Source organism: Equus caballus, chromosome 10 (genome assembly GCF_041296265.1).
Source record: "Equus caballus isolate H_3958 breed thoroughbred chromosome 10, TB-T2T, whole genome shotgun sequence".
Taxonomy (NCBI): Eukaryota; Metazoa; Chordata; class Mammalia; order Perissodactyla; family Equidae; genus Equus; species Equus caballus.
Genome location: NC_091693.1, coordinates 74372831 through 74397013, shown reverse-complemented (window position 1 = coordinate 74397013; position 24183 = coordinate 74372831). Strand labels below are relative to the sequence as shown.

The 24183-nt window shown below is 38.3% G+C and overlaps 1 protein-coding gene across 3 annotated transcripts in view; it reads left to right on the top strand.

Annotated features, from left to right (window-relative positions):
• MCM9 (minichromosome maintenance 9 homologous recombination repair factor) overlaps positions 1 to 24183 on the top strand; it is an 85388-nt gene that overhangs the window by 48142 nt on the left and 13063 nt on the right. For all 3 annotated transcript variants that reach the window (XR_011422629.1, XM_023650980.2, XM_070225467.1), the window contains exon 8: positions 7801 to 7975. Coding sequence is in view for 2 of the 3 variants with exons in the window: in XM_023650980.2 (XP_023506748.2) it covers positions 7801 to 7975 (175 nt within the window). In the remaining variant the exon portion in view is untranslated. The remainder of the gene's footprint in view (positions 1 to 7800; positions 7976 to 24183) is intronic.

Genomic DNA, 24183 nt, shown 5'->3' with positions numbered 1-24183 from the left:
CCTGGATTCCACCTGCTGTAGGTACATTATCACTGTGTTGAATTCTTTTTGAAGAATCATTTGCATTATTTTCATCATCTTTAAAAAAATTCTCACTTAAGGCTTGTTGTAATATGATTTTTTGTTAAAGGGCTCCCTATTATTAGTTATAGGATGTCGAAATTTAATGATAGTTTTGAGTAAGATTTTCTGTATCAATGTAGAATGTAGAGATATGCTGGAGTTTACAGACATTTCTAAAAGGAATAATCCTATAGTAATGATTTTAGTAATAACTCATTATATGTAGAGAAAAAGCATTTATTATGTGAAATTATTGTGCTAGGCTCTGTGGAATATTCCAAGACAAACATACATAGATATTATCCTCAGCAACCTTATGGTCTAGTAGGAAAGAAAACTCTGTAATCAAGTTAGTATGATACAGAATAGAAAGTGTTAGATGCAGCTTTAACTAGTTATGATTAAAGTTATGTGGGAGGCAAAATATGGTACCACAATAAAGACTCTGTGTGTGTGTGTGTGTGTGTGTGTATTTATATATGCATATATATATGGTGTGTGTGTGTGTGTATATATATATATATATACTATGATGTTTTCTTTACTATTGGTAAAGAACTTTTACATAACCTATTTTTGAGTTTTGCAACATGGTGAGAGGTGAGAGGTTTTATCTTCCCCTTATGACAAATGAGGACCCTGGTGCTCAGAAACCCACTCCTTTATTTGCTGACTTAGTGCTTCTCTACTTTCTCTTCACTATGTCAGATAATAGTTATAGTGGACTTGGTGTGTAGAAAAGCAATAGGTATCATTTCTTGGAAGAACCCGTAGGCTGACAGACACTGCAGTAATGCCTTGATAATGAGCTCTTGAGGAACAAAGCCCCATGGATGAGGTTGGCCCAGGTTTATACTGGGAGTTAGAGGAGGCCCCAGCCAAGGCAAAGCCCCATCGAGGCACTACAGATGTCAAGTTTCTTGTTGCGGAAGAGATGACTGGGAGGTGGGGGAGGAAGACACTACACATCATGGCATGCATCCTTCTACTTTTTATAAGGTTACCATATTTGTTACATGAAATGTGTCCTCCTCCTCCATTCTATGCTCTACCTCATTAATAACAGTTTCACTGTTTTGTTTGTTGCTGCCCACCATTAGGTTACACATTTGTTGAAGATACAAGCTGTGTCTGATCTCTTATCCGTGGCTGGTATCCTGTGAAACACCCTCTGGAGAGCTATCACTGATATCAGTCAGCTTTCTGAAGCACCATAATTACATTTGTTGTTGACAATTTGTTGACATTAATGTCATTATGTTGTTTCTCACCAGAAGAATATGAATGGAAATGCTTAATAATTATTTTCTGTTTCTTGTATCTAGTTTTGTACCACGTGTTCTTAGTCCTATTGTAAATGAAGCTCCTTCTAAACTCCTTTCCTCTTGAACTCGGTCTCCACTTGTAGTCCATCTCCCTTCGTGGTTTTTTTGGGGGTTTTGTTGTTCTTCTTCTTCTCCCCAAAGCCCCCCAGTACATAGTTGTATATTCCAGTTGTAGGTCCTTCTAGTTCTGCTGTGTGGGACGCCGCCTCAGCATGGCTTGATGAGCGGTGCTAGGTCCGCACCCAGGATCTAAACCCTGGGCTGCCAAAGCAGAGTGCACAAACTTAACCACTGGGCTGTGGGGCCAGCCCCTCCTTCATGTTTTCATTCCGTCTTTTTCTCTCTGACCCTCCACTGCTCCCATTCATTAGAGGCTCTCTCCTTTTCCTGATACCAGGAGAAACGTGGTGATAGGTAGAGAGAGAACTCAAATCTTTAAAACATCTCTAGCCTAGACCACTGCTTGCACAAAACCACTGCTAAGCGTAGCACCTTTTTTAGTTGGTTACTGTAGAGATAAATGACATTAGATGGAGTCACGCTTGACAGAAGCTAGGCAAGTAAGCTTCATGAGATTGGACGCCTTATATGCAGGGTCATTTAGAAAAGGTCAAAAACTAGAAAGGAGTGGAAGGGGAAAAGTTTCACAAATGCACTAATAGGTAATTCATTGTTAGATTTTAGGTTGGTACAATTTGTGCCTGCTAAGGCCTTGAATCCAGCATACAAAGAATCCATCTCCGAGTACCCCCGATATGATTACACAGTGATTTTTTTTTTAATAACAGCTATGCTGCTGTGAACATTTGTGTACAACTTTTTGTGGGGGACATATATTTTCATTTCTCTGGGTATATGCTTAAGAGTGGAGTTGCTGGGTCGTATGGTAACTCCTTGTGAAGAACTACCAGGGTTTGGTTTATTAATATATTGAAGATTTTTGTATCTGTAGTCATAAGACATACTAGTCTTTAGTATTCTTGTGATGTCTTTGTCTGATTTTTAGAATGTGGGTAATACTCTTCTCATAGAATGAGTTAGAAAGTGTTCCCTCCTCTTCTACCTCTAACGAAGAGTTTTGAAGAATTGGTATTTGATTCTTTAATGTTTGGTAGAATTCACCAGTGAAGCTATGTGTGTGTGTGTTTTTCTTTGTGGCTAGATTTTAAATTACTGATTCAATCGCTTTACTTCTTATAGGTCTGTTCAGGTTTTCTTCTCCTTGATTCAGTTTTGATATTGTCTTTAGAAATTTATCAGTTTCATCTAAGTTATGTGATTAGTTGACATACAGTTATTCTTTGTGTTCTCTTATAATCCTGTTAATTTCTATAAAGTCAATAATAATGCCTCATCTTTGATTCCTGATTCTAGTAATTTGATTCTTCTCTCTCTTTGGCTTGGTCAGTCTAGCTAAAAGTTTGTCCATGTTTGATTTCATTTGTTTTCTCTATTGTTTTTATATTCTCTATTTCAATAATTTCTGCTCTAATGTTTCCTTCCTTCCTTCTGCTTGAGCTGAGTTTAATTTGCTCTCCCTTTTTTCCCAGTGTTTTAAGGTGGAAGCATAGATTACTGATTTGACATATTTCTTCTTTTTTGATGTAGGCATTTATTGCTATGTTCCTCTCTAAGCACTGCTTTAGCTGCCTCCTGTAAGTTGTGGTATGTGCCTCTTCTTTCATCTCAGTGTTTTCGAATTTCTCTTTTGTCCAGTGACCTGTTCATGGCATGAATGTTTTTTACACTCTCTCTTCAAATAGACATTCCACTTTTGCTCAACTAGTTACTTTGATGAAAAGTTCACTACTTTTTAAGGTAGCCCATTGCTTTTTAAGCACCTCAAGGTATTCATCAGTTCCTTGTAAAATTCTACATGTTGGTCTCAGTTATTTCTTTTGGAGCTGCCCCAAATTGGTCTGATTCCTCTTCCATAGGATAGTTCTCTAAATACATAAAAATTACTTTCTCTTCTCCAAATCTTTCCTTCAGGCTAATCATACCCCATTCTATAAACTCTCCTTTAAATGGCATTATGTCCATGTTCTTCACTACCTGTTTACTCTTTTTTTAAATTAGTATTTCTTTTAAAATTTGATATCTTGTAGTATACATTAATACTGTAGATCAGGAGTCAGCAGCCTTTTTCTGTAAAGGGCCAGATATAAATATTTCAGTCATTGAGGGCCATTCAGTGTCTGTCACAACTACTTAACTCTACCATTGTAGTGTGAAAACAGCCATAGACAATATGTAAATGATGAGCATGACTGTGTTCCAAAAAAACTGTTTTTATAAAACAGGTGGCCAGGCCAGATTTTGCCCACAGATTACAGTTTGCTGACTCCTGCTCTGTAAGTTATCTAACCAGTGCAGAACCTAGAATGATTATATCTTCACTTGTGAATGCTATTCTTGCATTAACGTATTTTTTTTAAAGATTTTTTTATTTTTTGTTTTTCTTCCCAAAGCCCCCTTGTACATAGTTGTGTATTTTTAGGTGTAGGTCCTTCTAGTTGCGGCATGCCAGACGCCGCCCCAGCATGGCCTGATGAGTGGTGCCATGTCCGCACCCAGGATCCAAACTGGCAAAAACCTGGGCCACCGAAGCAGAGCACATGAACTTAACCACTCGGCCCCTGGGCCGGCCCTGCATTAACGTATTTTTAAGATTGCATTTAAATATTCTGGGGCAAGTTGGATATGATTCTTATCTTTGCTCCCCTATAGGTAGGGTATTTTATTCCTCTGGCTTCTTTCAAGATTTTTTCTTTATCTTTGATTTTCTGAAGTTTAAATATGATATGTCTAGGTGTAGTTTTTTTAGCATTTTTCCTTCTCTGTGTTCTCTGAGTTTTCTGGATCTGTGGTTTGTTGTCTCACATTAATTTAGGAAATTGCCCAGTCATTATTGTTTCAAATATTGCTCTGTTCCTTCTCTCTTTCTTCTTCTGGTATTCTCATTACATACATTACATGTAGTTACACCTTTTCTGGTTCTTCCATAGTTCTTGGATACATATTCTATTCTGTTATTTTCCATCCTTTTTTTCCTTTGCTTTTCAGTTTTGGAAGTTTCTATTGACTGTTCTTGCTCTCAAACATTCTTTCCTCAGCCATGTCCAGTCTACTAATAAGCCCATAAAAGGCATTCATTTCTTTCTCAGTGTTTTTGGTCTCTAGAATTTCTTTTTAATTCTTCCTTAAACTTTCCATCTCTCTTCTTACATTGTCAGAGAAAAATTGTTTATATTCAATGTGAGAACCTAGTAGAGCTCCTGGAAGTAAAACTCACAAAAGTGTGGGGACCCTCCTGTGGCTGGGTTCCTGTGGAGTTTTTAATTTTCAGAGTTTCAGAGTCTCCAGCAGTTTGTCAATTACAGTTCAGGTTTTCCTATCCCAGTACTGGTTCCCATGAAGGTTTCTGCTCTGGTAAGTTGTGCTTCTCTGCCTTTTCTGTCTTTCGAATGTTGAGGGCAGTGGTTTGTTCTGTGACCTCATTTCTCTGATAGATCTTAGAAGTATTGTTGATTTTTCAGTTTGTTCAGGTTTTTACTTGTTGTTAGGATAGAGCAGCAACTTCCAAGCTCCTTAAATGCTGGACCAGAAACCAGAAGAACTTACATAGCTTTTTCTCCTATGTTTTCTTCTATAGGTTTTACATTTTTCATTTAGGTCTTTAATTCATTATGAGTCAATTTTTGTATCAGATGCGAGATATGAATCAAGATTGATTTTTTTTCTGGATATAAGGATATCCAGTTATTCCAGCACCATTTATGGAATAGATTATCCTTTCTCCATTGAATTGCTTTTGCATTTTTATCAAAATTTACTTGACCATATATGTGTGAGCCTGTTTTTGGACTCTGTTCTATTCCATTGTTCTGTCTATGTCCTTTCTCCCATACCACACTGAATTGATTACTGTGGCATTGTTGTAAATCTGGAAATCGGGTCATGTGAGACCTCCTACTTTGTTTTTTGGTTTGACTCTTCTATTTTCTTTGCTTCTGCACATAGATTATTATTATTTTTTTGTGAGGAAGATTGTCCCTAAGCTAAAATCTGTCCCAATTTTCCTCTATTTTGTATGTGGGATGCTGCCACAGCGTGGCTTGATAAGCAGTGTGTAGGTCTGTGCCCAGGGTCTGAACCCACGAACCCCAGGCTGCCAAAGTGGAACTTGCAAACTTAAGCACTGTGCCACTGGGCCGGCCCTCTTCTGCATATAAATGTTAGAATCACCCTGTCAATTTCTATAAAAAGACAAATCCTGCTAGGATTCTGTTTGGAATTGCATTGGATCTGTAGAACAGTTTTGGGAGAATTATAGAGTAGTTTGGGGAAACATCTTAAAAATATTGAGTTTTTCAGTTCATTCCATGAACATAGAATATCTCTCAATTTGATTAGGTCATCTTTGATTTCCTTCATCAATGTTTTGTAGTTTTTGCATACAGATCTTTCACATCTTTAATCTTTATATGCAAGTATTTCATATTTTGGGGTGCTATTATAAATGTATTGTTTTTAAATTGCAATTTGTAGTTGTTTTTTCTAATATATAGAAATATGATTGATTTTTGCATATTGACTTGTATCGTGCAGTATTGCTACACTTGCTAATTAGTTGTGTCTGGTAACTTTTTCTGTAAATTATTTGGAATTTCCTACATAATCATATTGTCTGAAAATATAAAGAATTTTGGTTTTTCCTTTTCAATCTGTATGTTGTTCTTTTTTTTTTTTTTTTTTTTTTTTGCCTTATTCCATTAGCTAGAATCTCCAGGATGATTTTGAATAAGAGTAGTGAGAGCAGCTCTCCTTGCCTTATTCTGATCTTGGGGGTGAGGGTGGCAATGGGGGTAAACATTCAGTCTTTTGTCATTAAGTATATTTACTGTAGGATTTTTATAAATATCCTTTAACAGATTGAAGAAGTTCCTTCTATTACTAGTTTTCTGAGAGTTGTTTTTATCATGAATGATTGTTGAGTTTTGTCAAATGTTTTTTCTGTATCTATTGAGTTGGTCATTTGCTTTTTCTTCCTTCGTTTGTTGATATAGTGAATTGTATTGATTAAGTTTTGAATGTTCAATTAGCCTTATATTTCAAATTAAACCCCACTTAGTTATGTTGTTATCATTTTATGTATTGTTTGATTTGCTTTTATTTTTTGCAACTGTGTTTATGATCTGTAGTTTTCTTTTAATATATCTTTATCTGCTTTTTAGTATCATAATGCTGGCTTCATTAAATGAGTTGGGAAGTGTTCCTTGTTTTCCTATATTTTTGAAAATTTTGTCTAGAATTGTATTATTTGTTCAATAAATGTTTGGTAGAATTCACCATGAAGTCATCCCAACCTGTAAATTTCTGTGTTGAAAGGTTTTTAACTATAGAGTCAATTTTCAAAGTAGATATAGGATTGTGCAGGTTATCTATGCCTATTTAGATAAACTTTGGCAGTTTACATATTTCAAAGAATTTGACCATTTTGTCTAAGTTATCAAACTTAGGACATAGAGTTGTTCATTGTATTTCTGTATTATTAGTTCAATGTCTATAGGTCTGTAGTAATGTCCCCTTTTTCATTTCTGATATTTGTAACTTGTGTCTCCTCTTTTTTTTCCCTTGATCAGTCTAGCCAGAGGTTTATCAATTTTTATCAACAATATAAATAATCATTATGTGTCATATACCTTTTAAAGAGCTTTATTTATATTCTATTTGAATATCCAAGAATCTATGAAATATTTTCCATTGTTATCCCCTTTTATAGGTGATTAAACTGAGACCTGGGTATATTAGGAAACTTGCCTACAATATGGCTGCCAGAGTGACAGATCCAGGATTCAAATCCAAGTCTAGGTGACTCTAGAGCCTTTGCTTTTGATCACACTGCGCTATTGACTGGTATAAAGGATGAATCAAAACCAGATAAGAAATGTGAAGGAATTCCTCTCCCTCACACTGTGATGGGGAGCAAAATTTTCATTTTCATCACTGGATTATAGTATCACTTTTCTCTGTCTTTGGCCCCTTCTCTGTAAATAGCATATAGTACAGAAGCACTTCTCATAAGATCTCTGAAGATCTGTTTGCTTCTTCTAAAAGTGTAGACCACTCAGTGAAGGTAACCTACCAAGGAGAGACAGAAAATTTGGGAAATTCTGATTGCCACAAAATGCTCTGTAACACATATTCGATTTTTGGAACAGAGGATCTCCTGACCTTCCAGTGACTGGATACCTGAAGTAGTTGTCCTGATGCTATCCGTTCTTTGTAGACTAGAAATAAAACCCTGACTCTATGTCCTTCCCTTTAAAATAGAGGTGTTTATTTCCCTTCATAGGTATAAGACATGCTTTTGAAAATAAACGCTGACATAGCTCACTTGTTTCCTTAGGTCTGACAGTGACTGCTGTAAAAGACTCCGGAGAATGGAATTTGGAGGCTGGGGCATTAGTCCTCGCAGATGCAGGCCTTTGCTGTATTGATGAGTTTAATAGCCTCAAAGAGCATGACAGAACCAGTATCCATGAAGCAATGGAGCAACAAACCATAAGTGTTGCTAAGGCTGGGTAAGAGTTTCTCTTCTTTAAAATATATGGGACTCGGGACTGGCCCCATGGCCAAATGGTTAAGTTCGCGCGCTCCGCTGCAGGCAGCCCAGTGTTTCTCGTTGGTTCGAATCCTGGGCGCAGACATGGCACTGCTCATCAGACCACGCTGAGGCAGCATCCCAAATGCCACAACTAGAAGGACCCACAACGAAGAATATACAACTATGTACTGGGGGGCTTTGGGGAGAAAAAGGAAAAAAAAATCTTTAAAAAAAAAAATTAAAAAATTAAAAAATTAAAAAAAATAAAATATGTGGGACTAGTAAGATTAGTTAGTATATGATTATGGAAAAATGTAAACCTTATTGAACTGCGAAGTATGTTTGGTCCTCTTAGGTATTAAATTTTCACCCTTTGAGACATACATTAGTTTTCCCATGGAGGTATGTGAGAAAATAGAAATGAGTGGTTAGGAAAATTAATGTATAGATGTCAGTTGACTTAATTCATGGAAGGGACTTATGAAGGGCTTTCAATACAGGGTTCAGCTCATTGTCTCGATCAGTAATTGTGTGTCTACTCTAGGCATAATACTATGTTAGGAATTTTTAAAGATTCAAAACGGAAAAACATAATTTCTGCTTTCGTTGGCATTCTCCTTATATATCATAATGGAAGGGTGATCACAGCATGTGAAAACTTAAAAAACATATAATAGCATAAGATGAAGTACTTTTGTGACTCAAAGAGGCTCAGGGATTGAGGTATATGAGTCCCTGTACGCATGATCAATAAAGAGGAAAAATAGGCAGGTTCAGATAGAAATCATTCACCCCAGGCCCTGAGATGGATATGGGAAGTTATCTGGCTGCACAGGCTGACCACCAGGCCAGCCAGGTCATCCAAACAACGGACAGAGCCGAACTGTCTCAGCCCTGATTCTGTACAGGTGCAAGGCCAGCTGATCAGGTAGGTAGGGCTGCTAGCAGAGTCTTCAAACAGTAGCGGGTACTTAGGAGCCAGGCAGACACTGGTGCATATAGATTACGTGAGATCTATTGATACACACTCACCAAAAAGGAAGGCAGAGGGAGGTAAGAGCAAGATATAGCCCAGAGGAAAAACATACTAAGAAAATACTAGGCAGAACCATTGTGCAGTCTATTCGTTTCATTCAGTGTGTATTCATTCGATATATGTTCATTCCAAGCTGCTATATGGCAGGCACTGTGCTAAACACTGAGAAGTACAGAGATGAATACAACACCATCCTTAGGTGTTCACTGTTTTGTTGAGAAAGATAGACAAAAGAGCAACAAAGTGGTAAGTCCATAATAAGAGTGTTAATGCGGAAACATACTTTAAAATAACTATTGCTTCTAAACTCTTTATCAGGGAAAATTAGAGATATAGTTTGCTAAGTGGCTTCAAGGCTGCTTTCTCTTCTCATTATGTCTCCATTTAGTTAGCACCTTTGCTGGTTGGTAAAATCTGTGGTTTCTTTTGATAAGCCTTTTCCAGAGGAAATCTGGGACATTTTGAAAGATTCCTAAATAATTAACCCTTACATCAGGGAGAATTGGGACAAATGCTGTGAATCTCTTTAAGAAAGGGAGAAAGTCAGCTGCACTATATCATACATGGCTACTAATAAACCTTTGGAAGTGAAAATATTTTATTAACCACCCCTACTGCCTTACCCTCTGCTAAGTGTGAATCAGTGTGAACCTTTTGTGCTATCCGCAAGTAGCCGTAAGTTCCAAAAGAAATGTTCTTGTGGCACCCGCAGGTTAGACAGTCTTGTCAGAACTATAACTACTTTACAATGCTTTTTTCCAATCTGTCACAGATCAATATTTTTATAAAATATAATAAGAATTATTTAAAAAATGAAATTAAAAAGCAAAGACATACAAAACATAAGCCTATGTTTGTCTTCTACTTGGGAGGTAGAAAGCTGTAAGAGCATGTCACTCCCATCCTAACAAGAAAAATCCAGATTGCTCACAAAAATCATAACTTTCCTTAAACTTATCAGAGAGCTAAGTTTACAGGAAAATCAAGGGAACTTAATTCCAAAGTGTGACAAGCCCTTGCAAGGAGAGATGAGGCACACAAACTGTTCACCTTTGACAGAGATGAGAGGAAGACATGGCTGCCATAGAAGCAAATCAGAAGAAAGAACGAAATTTTTTTAAATTCCCTGAAGTCCAAGTGTGGGCTCACATATCAATTTAGAATAACTGGGAGCTCCACACCAGGGGAGTTCTCACTTGCAAACCCTTCTCCACGGACCTCCACCAGGTTGTCACAAGAGAAGTTGGGCAGGGCAAAAGACTGGAGAGACCCTCCCCTGCCCGCATCTCTCACGTAGGCCTGAGAAGTGATTGCTGCTGGGGAACAGGTGAGAAACACTGCTGCCTCCCCAGACACAGTTCTCCTCTGAAGCAGAAGCCTTAAATCCCTGGGGACAGGGCAATAGTGCTCTCATCCCCAGGGTCTCTGGGGGATGGGTAGAGGCAAACACGCCCTTCTGCGTCAGGAGAAGGTCGAGGAATCTTCCTTCCCTCTGCAGGAGCCAGGCAGAGTGCTGCATCCGGAGAAGGAGAAGGGTATTAGCAAAAGCCGTCTTCCCCCCAAGGGAGGGTGAGAAATGCCCTTAGGTCCCGGACCCTGAGCCATCACAAAGCAGAGGTCTGTACCACTGGAAAGGGACAGAAAAACCCCTCCCACGTGAGAACCACCACAGATACCTGGCAGGGTCTAGCTGACACAAGTGGGAGGGATAGAAAGGCTTACGACTCTCCAGCCCGTCCCTCCAAGAGTGGGCACACAGACCCTGCCTAAGACCAGGAGACCAAGAACCAACCTGGCCCCCAAATAAGCCACTGAATAGCAGGCAACAGCACTGCCACTGGGAGAGGCGCAGGAGTGTGAAAGAGAGCCCCTCTGTGGTGCAGGTGTGAGTGACTGCTGAAGCAGAACAGAAATGCTGAGAATCATCTTCCAGCCCCGCGCTACAACCCCACACTAGGCACAAGGGGCAGCTCGACACTGAAAGAATTTGAAGTGGGGCACTGAGGCTAAAGGTGAACCACTGCTAATACCTGGATCGCCTGTGATGGCCTTACACTCTACATGAGGGGGTGTAATATTTGACGGTTGACTATGATAAGTTAATAAACTCTGAAACAACTACTAGAAAGTAAAAGTGGCCCGATTAAAAAGCCAGTTATAGAGATAAAATGGAATCATTAAAAAAAATCTAAAAGAAGGCAGGAAAAGGAGAAAAGGGAGCAAAGAATAGACAGGACAAATAGAATGCAATTGGCAAAATGAGAGATTTAAATTCAAGCATATCAATAATTATATTAATAATAAACCATGTAAACAATTAAAAGAAATTGTAAGACTAGATACAAAAGCAAGACCCAGCTAAATGCTGCCCTCAAGAAACTGACTAAATTAAACACACAGGTAAGTTAAAAATAAAAGGAAGGGAAAATATTCCTTGGAGACGCCAAAACCTGAGCAAGATATCACAGGAAAGTAAAACTACGAACTGACATCCCCCATGAACAGAGACACGAAAATTCTTAACAATAATTTAGTGAGTTAAATCCAGCAGTATATTAAAAGGATATACATTATAACCAAGTGGGGCTCATCCCAGGAATACAAAGTTGGTGTAACATTTGAAATCAATCATTGTAATTCACAATGTTAACAGAATAAAAAGAAAAAACATATCCCAATAGATGCGGGAAAATTATCAGACAAAGATAAACACCCATTAATGGTAAAAATTCTCGGCAAACCAGAAGAGAAGTCCTTCCGCCTGTTTAAATGGCATCTGTGAAAAATGCACAAGAAACATCTTCTGTTTAATGGTGAAAGATCGAATAGTTTCCATTTAAGATTGGGAGCAAGTCAGGGATGTCCAGGCTTACCACTTCTAATCAGTGTTGTACAGGAAGTCCTGATCAGTTTAGTAAGGCAAGAGAAAGAAAGAAAAAACATTCAGTTTGAGAAGGAAGAAGTTAAAACTGTCTACATGATCGTCTACATAGAAAATCTCAGAATCACTGAAAAGGTGTTAGAGCTAATAAGCTAGTAAACTAAGAAGTCGTAGGATACAAGGTCACTGTATTAACACCAATTGTATTTCTGTTTGCTAGCAGTGAACAGCTGACATTGAAGTAAAATATATCGCTTATAATAGTATCCAAACACATAAAATATTTGGGGATAAATCTAGCAAAATGTTCTAGATTTTATGATAAAAATTGCAAAATATTGATGAAACTAAAGGACCTAAATAAATGGAGAGCTACCAAGTTTCATTGATCAGAAGACTTAATATTAAGATGTAACTTCTCTCCAAAGTGATCTATAGAATCAGTGCAATTCCAATCAACAGCCCAACAGACTTTTTGGCAGAAATTGACAAGCTGATTTTAAATTTTATATAGAAAAGCACAGGAAATAGAAAAGCCAAGATGACTTTGAAAAAGAAAAATTTAGAAGACTTAATTTACTTCATAATTTACTATAAAGCTACAGTAATCGAGACAGTGTAGCATTGGTGTAAGGATAGATATAGGTCAATGGAAGAGAATACAGGTCCAGAAATAGACCCACAGATAGAAAGTTAATGGATTTTTCAGAATGGTGCCAAGGTAATTCAATGGAGAAAGGATACTCGTTTCAAAAAATGGTGGTAGAACACTTGGATATCCATTTACAAAAAATGACCTCTACATAAATGCTTATAGCAACTCTATTCATAATCACCCAAGTTGAAAGCAACCCAGAAATCCATCAACTGGTGAGTGGATAAATACATTTTGATACGTTCATGCAATGGAATACTACTAGCAATATAAAGGAACAAACTATTGATACATGCAACAACACGACTGAATCTTCAAAGCACTATGTGAAATGAAAGATACCAGGCACAAAAGACTACATAGTTTATGATTCCATTTACATGAAATTCTAAAAAAGGCAAAATTATAAGCAGAGAAATCAGATCAGTGGTTGCCAGGGGTTTGGGGTCAGGGGAGGGAATTGACTGCAGAGGGGCACCTAAAAATGTTAAATTTTACTGTACATAAATTATACCACAATAATCCTTAATTAAAAAAATTGATAAACCCATATACTTTATTTTTAGGTGCAAAAGACATGAAATTATTCTGTCAAATTGCTATTGAAGTTTGTAAACACTTAACTCTTTCTGTACTTATCTCCTCCCTGACTGGTAACAATGTCTAAACAGGTACAGGTTCACAGCCCAAGCTTTGCCCCTGGTGGTGGACTTACCTAGTAAGACACCAGCTAAGGATAGATGGGAAGGGGCTGGAAAGGGTCACAGTGCCTGGGGAGAGGATACGTTTATTGTCAGTGAAACCCTTTTTTAAATTGGAGTGACATCTTCCAAAGGAAATAATTTTAAAGAATAATTTTCAGATTGGATTTTTTGTCTATTGAGAAAGGAGAAAGTAGTGCTAGGAGACCAGAGATTTGAACTTTATTTTGCTTCTCATAGTAACAGTCAGTTTTTCATTGTTTCTCATTTAAACCATTCATCAAATGTATAATATGTATGGAAAGGAGTTTTGCCTGAGAAGCACTTTGAATGCTTTGATTTAATGGACTTTTCTCAAGGGCTTGCTTTTTAGACCATTGCACCATAGCAGGCATTGATATCATGGTTATTATTATGGTAGACATTTGTATAATTATCTTTTCAAGATAAAATTTTTCAAATATTTCTCATTTGTCTTGGCCGCTATCCAGGGTTTGATGTTTCTTTGAACTGTGGCATGGATCACAACCAGTATATTAGCCTTCCAGCTCCTTTATATTTATGTAAGAGTTTTTACTTTGCAAAACATTTTAGCATATATATTTCATTTAAAAAAATACTGTAATTTACTGCATTCCAGGAATTATAGGATCTTTGTGCCCCTCTAGGTATTATCATTAAACTAGGTCTTGTCCATTGACTGTAAGGTGTGGATGTTAGTGGCATTCCGATTTTTCCCCCTCCCCAAGATAACTATTTCTGGATTCATAAAGACATTTATACCATTTATTTTTATCATGCATTTTTAAAGACACAGTTCCTAAACATTGCATAACTGTATTATTATGTAATGTTATCCAGTGATTTGCTCCTTTTATTTCTCCATCTTGAAAGGGTTTCTTGGTCAATTTTGTGAAGATGTTTTTTAAGTACCTTGTAACGACAGAGCTTGGTCTCTGTGGTCTCTGAACTTACGTTAACAGTCGACTTCCAGCCTATTCCGAGGGTGACAAGGCCACCACATGCTGATAAGCATCTAGTCGTAGGTGCTTTTGCTTCTGAACATAACGTTTCTAATGCATGCTGGGCTGAAAATGTATTTCAGCCAAACTTCACATTTCTTACACACTTCAAAAATTTTAATTTTATTTATAAACAGCAGGCATACAACTTGGATTTGAATCTCTTCTACCTTGAGTGGTTAGCTCCGTGTTTTCCACACCCAGGATGTGGCCTGAAACAAGAACCCGCAGGAAGGGCATGTTGCTGTCCAAGAGACCAAACACTTTTCCTCCGAAATTATTTTCTTCTTTGTGAAATCTCGGTAAAATTACTTACAACTGAGACCATCACTAATTAGTAACAGCAAATATCCAATAATATCAAAAGCAGTGAATATTCCTTCTTTTAAAATAAAGCATGCTGTTTTGATTACTACAGCTTTTTTTCCCTCAGGATTGCTTTAGCTATTCAGTCTGTTGTTCCATATAAATTTTAAGATTCTTTGTTCTATTTCCATTATAAACCACTGCTACCTCAATAAAAAAAAATTAATTAAATGTACATTTACTAGTGTAAAAATAAAATAAAGCAAAACTAAATTGTTAATATCCATTAACAGTTAGTACAGTTAATTGTAAACTGCTAAATTGTTGAAAAGTCAGTGTGGTTATGATGGGAAGAGAATAAGCTTTGGGGTCAGAGAGACCCAGAATCACTTCTAGCCTCTGTTACTACTTTCTGATCTTGTGTGAGATAATTGTCATCTCGGAGCCTCAGTTCACTCATCTGTGTAATGAAGATAACAATATCCTTCTTCCAGGGAGGTTCTCAACTTAGAACTGATATATGTCAATGTCCTGGCTCAGTGCTTGCCATATGGTGAAATGAACATAACATGAAACTTACCGTCTTAACCGTTTTTAAGCATACGGTTCAATAGTGTTAAGTACATTCACATTGTTATGCAACTATTTATGTACTTTTTTTAAGACTGTGTTTTCTAGTCCATATCCTCTTAGGCCAGGGTGAGAAGATACTTATGACTGTCCAAAAGTATTTTATTTCACATGTATATGAAGGTATTCACAGGACTCCTTGTGTTTCTGAACTCATTTGAGTCTCCAGAATAATTTCAAAATTATGAGACCCACAGCATTGCTAGTAACAACAACCACAAAAAAAACTGAGTAGTATTCAAGCCTCCTTTGCAGTTCTTTTTATGTTTAGAATATATTCCACTCAGGTTATATATGGTCAGAGTGCTGACCTAAACTCCAAAAGGTTATTTGAACTAATTATTTTCTTTTTGTGGTCTTATTATTGATTTGGTATACGGTTAGGAAAAAAGTTTTTAAACTTACATTTGTGTTCAGTTTTAGAGTTTGCTTTTTTCAATCTTTTTGATTTAATTTTATTTTCTGAATTTGTAAAACGTTTCAAAAGTCATAACTATGTAAAAAGATACACCAAAGAAATCACACTCGTATCTCTACTCCTTCCCTTCTGTTGCCTCCTATCCCTTACAGATACCTTTTTCATTGGTTTCTGATTTATCCTTCCTATGTTTCTTTTTTTGCAAAAATAAGCAGAAACACACAGAGGGGGTGGGGTGTGTGTGTGTACACGTGTATGCATCTCCCCTCTTTCTTAGGCAAAACATAGCATAGTGTATATGCTCTTTGACACTACTTCAGTGTTATCCCATAATTATTATATGTAGTGTTCTCATTATCATTTCTTCATATATTTTTTAGAAATTCTGCAATTTTGGTTTGTACATCTCCTTTCTCCCAAGAGTTGTTTTAAAGACTAGTTTTTTTTTTTGAGGAAGATTAGCCCTGAGCTGACATGTGCTGCTAATCATCTTTTCACTGAGAAAGATTGCCCTGAGCTAACAACCATAGCCATCTTCCTCTATTTTATATGTGGCACAGCTGCCACAACATGGCTTAATGAGCGGTGTGTAGGTCCGTGCCTGGGATCCAAACCTGCAAACCCTGGGCCACTGAAGCCGAGTGCACAAACTTAACTGCTACGCCACCAGTCTGGCCCCCAAAATCATCAGGTAGAAGGACCTTTTTTATTTATTTGTTTTTTGACATGGTTACTAATTTCTAGTTTTATTGCGTTGTGGTCAGAGAATTTTGTTTGTATTATTTCTACTTTAAGGAACTTCATGAGGTTTTTTCTTTGTGGACTAATATAAGGACAATTTCATGACTGGCCCGTGAATGCTTGAAAACTTATATTCTCTATAATCAGAATGTAACACACACACACACATAAACACACACTCATAAACTGTACCTTATCAATAATATTGTTTAGGTCTTCTGTATCTTTACTTACCTTTTGCATGTTTGATGTGTCTTAGACTGAGAGTGGTGTGTTAAAGTTGTGTATCTGTTGGTTTCCCTTCTCATTTCTCGTAGTTTCTGCTTTATGAAGGTGGTTGCTGTGGCGTTGTTGGCATTTGCGCCTCTTTCTCTCAATGCTTTGTGGCCTGAATTTTACCTTGCCTGTTCTCAAGATCACAGCTCCTGATTTCATATTATTTGCATTTCCTAATATATCTTTTCTCTTTCCTTTATGTTTAGCCTTTTTATTTCAGTTTGTTCTCTTGTATACAGCATAGACACCGTTTTATTTTATTTTACTTTGCTTTACAAATAACCTGAAAATCTTTTTCATTTCATATATGAGTTAAGCACATTTACGTTTGTTGGTATTACCAATATGCTTCGTGTCAACTGTCTCATTATTAAAAATTTACTATGTTTCTTTTTCTATGTGTTTGGCATTTAGGAAGGTTTACATTTTTGTTATACATTAGGGGTTGGCAAACTTTTTCTATAAAGGTCCAGAGAGTAAGTATTTTAGGCTTTGTGGGCCGTACAGTCTCCATTGCAACTACTCACCTCTGCCGATATAGACAATATGATTGCATCAGTGTGTCTGTGATGAGGACAGAACAAAAGAAGCCATAGACAATATGTAAATGAGCGGGCGTGGCTGTGTTCCAATGAAACTATTTACAAAAACAGGTGGTGAGCTGGATGTCACCTGAGGGCTACCTGTAGTTTCACAACACCTGCTCTAGGACTTACCTTTAAAAATACCTTTTATAGTGCCGGCAGCCCCCTTCATCTTCACTTGGGAGATTTAAATAATGCTGTTTGACTCTGGTCTGTTACCCGTGTGGTAATCAATGGCTTGTTCTACTTTCCCCTTTCTCCCTTCTCTTTACTATTAGTGGTTGTATTATGTATACTTTGTCAGGACAAATAGCGCTTACATGCTCTTCTCCCACTTTTATCCTTTCCTTTGTTTTGGTCTTAGATCTGAAGTTAAGTGTGTTCAGTGCTCACCATCAGTCCTCTTGCCAGAGCGGCGCCTTCATCTCTTAGTTGAATGAAGCTCATCCTCTAACAGATTCCTTGGGAAGTGCTTGGGAAGGGCTCCTAAACACTGTACTGAATTTGTGCGTGTTTCAAACTATTTTTCATCGCTTTGATGCTTGATGGACAGCTTGGCTGGTTTTATAAAGCATTAGCTTTACACTTTCTTTCAGTCTTGCCTTGTACATTGCCGTTGACAAATCTGATGCCATTCTGATGCCCTTCGCCTTGTAGGTAATTTAGTCTTCTTGCCTGAAGGCCCAAAAGGATTTTTTTCTTTGTGTTTTAAGTATAATATTCTTATTAGGCTATGTCTCAGTTGATTATCCTTGGTCAGTTTTTCTAGATGTTAGAGAGCCCTTTGAAATGTAGAAGTCTTCTTTTCTTTCTGGAAATTTTTCTTGCATTATATATTCTGTTCTTTGTTTTTATTTTTCAGAAATTCTAATTACATGTATGTTAGGTCTTCCTTGCTTAGATTCTCTAGCAACCATTTTTTTTCTTTTATACTTTTGGCATTTTTGTTCCTCTGCTTAGCTCCCTTTATTGTACTTTCACTCCTTTCTGTTCTCTCTTTGGCACCTCAGATTTGAATGTTCGTTTCTGAAATTATTTTGTCTCCCTCCCTCTCCCCGTTTTCTTCCCTGAATCATCTCTGGATTTACGTGTTCCTCTTTTTCATACTTTTCTGTTCTGAGTTTTTGAATTTCTGATTTGGAGTGGTTTTTCACATATGCAAATATTTAAGGATATTTAATTCAAGTGAGGATATTATATACAGATTTCTTCCGCTTTATGGGGTTTTTGGGGGGAGGAAGTGGGATAGGAGTTTCATCAGGTATTTTCATTCTTGTAGTAGTTTTATGTGGATGTTATTTCCATTCATTTTGAAGTGTCTTATCTTTTTCTGAATCATTAATAATAGTTATTCTAGTAAGGTGATAGTCAGAAGTTTGGGTGGTCTACCAGCTTTTAGTTCAGAGTAATCTCAGCTGAGTGCATTTTACTTAATAGATAGTGTTTTTTCTAAGGTTTAAGGGGGATGGTTGATGTGTCTTTTGATTTTGTATTTCTCAGTTGTTTCATAGGATCTTTAATGTCCACTGCTTGTCTCCTTCCCCTGATCACCAGGACTCCAAGGGACTCCTGCCCTTGTCGGTCACCTCCGTCTACTCCAGGACCCTACCCAAGACTGCTGCCTGGGGTCCCAGGAACTTTCAGGTCCCTCTTTCTATTCCCCAGAAGTCACTGCCTTGATTTATGGGGTCTCAGTATTTCCCCAGTCCGTGTGGGACTCTCTCCTTCCAGGGGTGACTTTGTCTATATTCCAACATCATAAGGGACCCACAGCTCTCTCCTCCTTTTCACTGAGGCTCTACTGATCTTTCCATTCCTGTCTGGGCTCTAGATTCGCTTTGTCTATCTACTTACATGTAAACTGAATTTCGTAGGATTCTCTCTCACTCTCAATTATCTTTTAGTTTGTTTTATGGGTTTATTTGCTCTCCTTGTTTATCCACAAAGTGTCTGGAGGATACATTGAGAGGTTTGGCTACAAGCAGCTGTCATTATCCTATGGAAACCTCTTTCTTTTTAACTCATAATACCAACTTTTGCTGTGTGTTTTAAAAACATTACCCATGTTTTCCTTGAACCATTTCTAGAAAAAGTAATTGGAGAGATAATTTTCTACAATTATTTTGAAGGGCTCGGATACAGAAATGGAATTAGACTTGTGCTGTGTCCTTTAGAATCCAATGGCTGGAAGGTCCAGGGAAGCATGTTTAGAATCAGCATTGGGAAGACTTCTCAGTGATTAGAGCTGCCTTGAGATCAAGTAGGCTGCCTACAGGGTCACTGAGATCTTCAGGTTTAGACTAGAAAATGTGTATGTAAGGAATTCTAGCATCCAATGAGTAAATGAATAAGCTTTAAGGTGCCCCTGGGCTGGCCCACAAACTCAGCCCTGACGAACAATTTCAGCTGTTGGCTGGTTATGAAACCTCCTGGCAGTGTCTGAGGCAGCACCCTGTAATCAAACACTTTAATTATTTTGTGGTGCAACTTAGGAAACTTCACACTAGATGGGATAAAGACTCACATCGATTTAGGTCAGATTTTGCTGCCAAATTAACTATGAAAAACTTGCTTTTTCAGAGCTTTTTAGATTTTGAAATTGTGAGAAGTGACTATGGCCCATTATCATCATCATCATCATCATCATCATCATCAGGCTCCTGCATCCTAGGAACCTTGAGCAGTCAGCCCAAACACGATTCTGCTCCAGGATGAAGTAGTGAATGCTACAGGGGGAATAAGTGTAGAGGCTTTTTAATGTTAGGATGAGACTAGCTCAAGTTTCCCGAAGTAGGCCTTAAGCCATGTCTGCTTGAGTACGCAGGATCACAAAAGCTGCATCGTTTGGTGACTGAAACATAATTTGGGGGATGGGAGTTTGTTCAAAGTAGATATAAAATAGAAGCTATATTGTCTCATTCCCACTTCAGCATCAGAAGTGCATTCATCTTCAAACTTGCTCTTCCATTGTTGTGATGCAGATACTTTCTGTGTCACTGATTTTTTTTGTGTGTTTGTGGGTCTTTTAGACTCATTCAGCTCTCCCTCTTGTGTCCATTTCAAACACTCTCAAGAGAGGCCCAGTTAGATAGTATCGTTCCTATGAGAAGATTTATGCGAGACCAGCTCAGAGGCCTCTGGCCAGTTTATGGATCAACTGCTCTTGGGTCATGTTCCAATCTCTGGTCCTGTCAGCTGTTCCTGTATGGCAGTTTATATAGAAGGGATCGTGGGGTTATGTGTGTGGTAGGTTCCAGTGGTTGACCTGTCCAGGACTATAATGAGGACAAAAGAATCACTTAAGGAATATACCAAAGAACAAGTCATACAGTGGTTGTCGCTGCTGGTAGATTTGTCAGTGGTGAGAAACAGTAGTTTAGACAAACGGAAGGGCATGGTGAATCAGCCTAAATAGGAGGTAGCTCTTTATGAGAAAAATCTTTAGCTCAGTGGGTTTCAAAGAGACAGACAAAAAGGATGGCAGGGTTTTTAAAGACAGTACTTACTCACGCATAAGCTATAGACTCTTAGTCAAGCTCTGTAGTAATTTTTACAATTTCTCTCCAGGCCATATTTACCATCAATTATGTGATCTTTTTTCCTCCATCCAAATTGTCCTCTTAATTTTTTTTTATTTTTTATCTTTTATTTTGACATAATATCACTAACAGAAAAGTGCAAGAATGCGAGAATAGTACGTTGGTTTTGATCTTGGGCCAGCAGTTAAGTGTGTCTGCAATTAACAGTTAGATCTGTCATCTGCATTTGGTGGGAACCAATGGAAACACTCTTTAAGTTCCACTTTAGCTCATGTGTTTGTTTTTCATAGCACTTACTCTGAGTGTCACTTGACAATTTAGAAAAAGTTGGATCTGCCTCTGACAATAGCTCATCCATTTTTTTTAAGAAGAAGGTTAGCCCTGAGCTAACATCTGCCGCCAATCCTCCTCTTTTTCTGAGGAAGACTGGCCCTGAGCTAACATCCGTGCCCTTCTTCCTCTACTTTGTATGTGGGATGCCTGCTACAGCATGGCTTGACAAGCGGTGCGTAGGTCTGTACCTGGGATCCGAACCAGCGAACCCCGGGCCGCCGAAGCAGAACATGCGAACTTAACCACTGTGCCACTGGACCAGCCCCTCATCCAATTTTTTGACTAACAGTTGTCATAATCTTAAGTTCATTCTCCTTAATTAGAAGCCTGTTAATCTTCCTGATGCAAAGTATGCAGTTAATTGCCAACACAGGACTTTTGAGGAAATGTCACTAGAGACATAAAGCATATCAAGACGTTAATTAATAGCAGATAAGAAGGGTTAAGTGTGAAAAAGGAATACTTAATCATGTATTCTACCAAAATAAAATAAAGACACTGAATTTTACCCTGAAAACACCTTACCTACTCCTCACTCCCCAGTTCAAAGACTTTTCTTTTGGCCAACAAGACAAAGGCTTCTACAGTCACGTGTCAACAGGGGGGATACATTCTGAGAAATGCATCATTAGGCAATTTCGTCATTGTGCGAACATCATCCAGTATACTTACACAAACCTAGATGGTATAGCTAACTACCCACTTAGGCTCTGTGGTACTAATCTTATAAGACCACCATAGTATACACAGTCTGTCGTTGACGGAAACATCGTTATGTGGCACATGACTGTATACCCTAGAATAGGAGTCTTTCACTGAGCCATCATCGTCCAGATTTTCCAGAGTCCTTTCTCTAGAACCACTTCAGGTTTTTCTTTGAGATGCTTGATACCATCGTTTTCAGGAACTCTTGAATATGTCTGCTTTTACTTTCTCTCTTTCATGTCTCAAGTAACTAAAGTCTGATTGATTTGTGGAGGAGTTTTGATTTGAATTATAATCTCCGTAAGGATTTAGTGTGAACCACTGGATCAGAATATCTGGCTGGTCTTGAATGCTGCAGGGAATTTCTCAGAGATTTTTTTCAATGTGTCGCTTTATATAATTGTTGAGAGAGAATTCTTTTAAAAAATAAGAACAGCGCCTGCAAAGGCATGTCGTAAGCCACACACCCACCATTCAGATACATACGTGGCTGGGAGGGAACAAGTCAGTATGATTTCTGCAATATAAAAGCTTGTTATGGGTAGTCAGAAAAAAATGCTAAAACACTCAGGATGCCTAGAGTCTACTAAAATGTAACTTAGGGTGTCGTAACCAAAATATAGGTCTTATTGAATCAGTATAGGTTTGAGATGACCAATAATTTTGTTGACCTTTGCTTATGTTACTTAAATCTGAACACATTTTTACAGTTTGGGAGTTTAATACCTTACATTTTGTCTTGGCTGCTTAATGAAATAGAGGAGGAAACCAAGAAGCAAATGATGCACTATGAGCTTAAAAACCATTTGAATTTAGGGGCCGCCCCTGTGGCCGAGTGGTTAAAGTTCCACATGCTCCACTTCGGTGGCCCAGGTTCACAGGTTCAGATCCTGGGTACGGACCTGCTCCACTCATCAGCCATGCTGTGAAGGCATCCCACATACAAGAATAGAGGAGGATTGGCACGGATGTTAGCTCAGGGCTAATCTTCCTCAAGCCAAAAAAAAAAGATTGGCAATTGACAACAGATGTTCGCTCAGGGCAAGTCTTCCTCACACACAAAATTTGAGTTTACCTACCTTGTTAAATTGTGTGAATCACTCCATGTGCCTGGTGAATGGCTGCGCAGTGCCACACAACAGGGTGGTCATGTAAGAGAGCTTTCACTGATGATGATCTTAAAGGCTGTGGAATGCTAAACTAATGATTTGGGAAAGATAATGTTTCATTATTTCCAAGGTTCTTTTCAAACTTAACAAGGATAGCATCTCATCAAGGACAGGGTATCATAGATTCTTAAATAATAGAGGATACCTTTGCTATTTACTGAGGACACTTTTTAGGAGAAAATTTGACATTGCAATTATATATTTGGTGCTACTAAATTACACTCAGATGCCTAGGTAGGAAGTACAGTCTAAGATTTAAAAACAGCAAGATGGCAATTTATTGTTTTGCTCAGTAGCAGTAAGCAACGTCATGCTCTCTGCTGGCTACTAACACCACAAAGATGAAAAGACAAGGCCTTCGTTCTCAAGAGGCTCACAACCCAGTAGCGAGACAGACAGGTAAACATTTACTGTACACTGCGATTCTAACAGCCATAGATCCCCACTCCACTGGTATTCAGATTTCTAGCCCACACCAGGCCTGCCGATCAGGATCTCTGAGGTAGGCTGGGAGTCTGCATCATTAAAGGTCACCTCAGTCCTCCTTGCCAAGCCAGGCTGAGGAACCGCTGCTCCAGGGTCAGATTGCTCCACACCCTGCTCGCCTCCTCCTCCCAGGATCTTGTGAAGCTGCGTCTCTGATGGCACCCTACACAGACTCGCCCCAGGTTAGAGGGGGAGGCAGGGAAAGGAGGCACCAAGTCCTTCCACCCAACCCCACTGAGAGGGCTCTGACCACTACGGGCCTGAAGGGCTGTGGAACAGGTTGACAGGTGTTCCTTAGAGGCATCCAAGCTTGCCACCAGGATGTGAAAGCGTGAGTTCACAGCGGGCACTTAGAGAGTTTTCTGTTCTTTCTAGATAATATATATGACCAATACTTTCGCCCCTTCCTCTTTCCTATACCCACTGCTTGTATATCGCATTACTGCTCATTGAGTCAATCTAGATGTGAAAGATAATTTGTTGACTTTATCAACCTTGAAAAGTGAGAGAGGGAGTGTGTACCTAATATTTAAGTTTACGAAAAACTATATAATGGATTGTGAGAATATCCTCTTTCAAATGACCAGAGACCGCTCTGTCCCTCCTGGCACCGTCCATCCTCCTCTTCTGCTGCCGGGAGCTGCCTGACGCACTGTCCCTCACAGTCTCCTCTTCCCCTGCTCCTCTGTTGTTCACTGCTCAC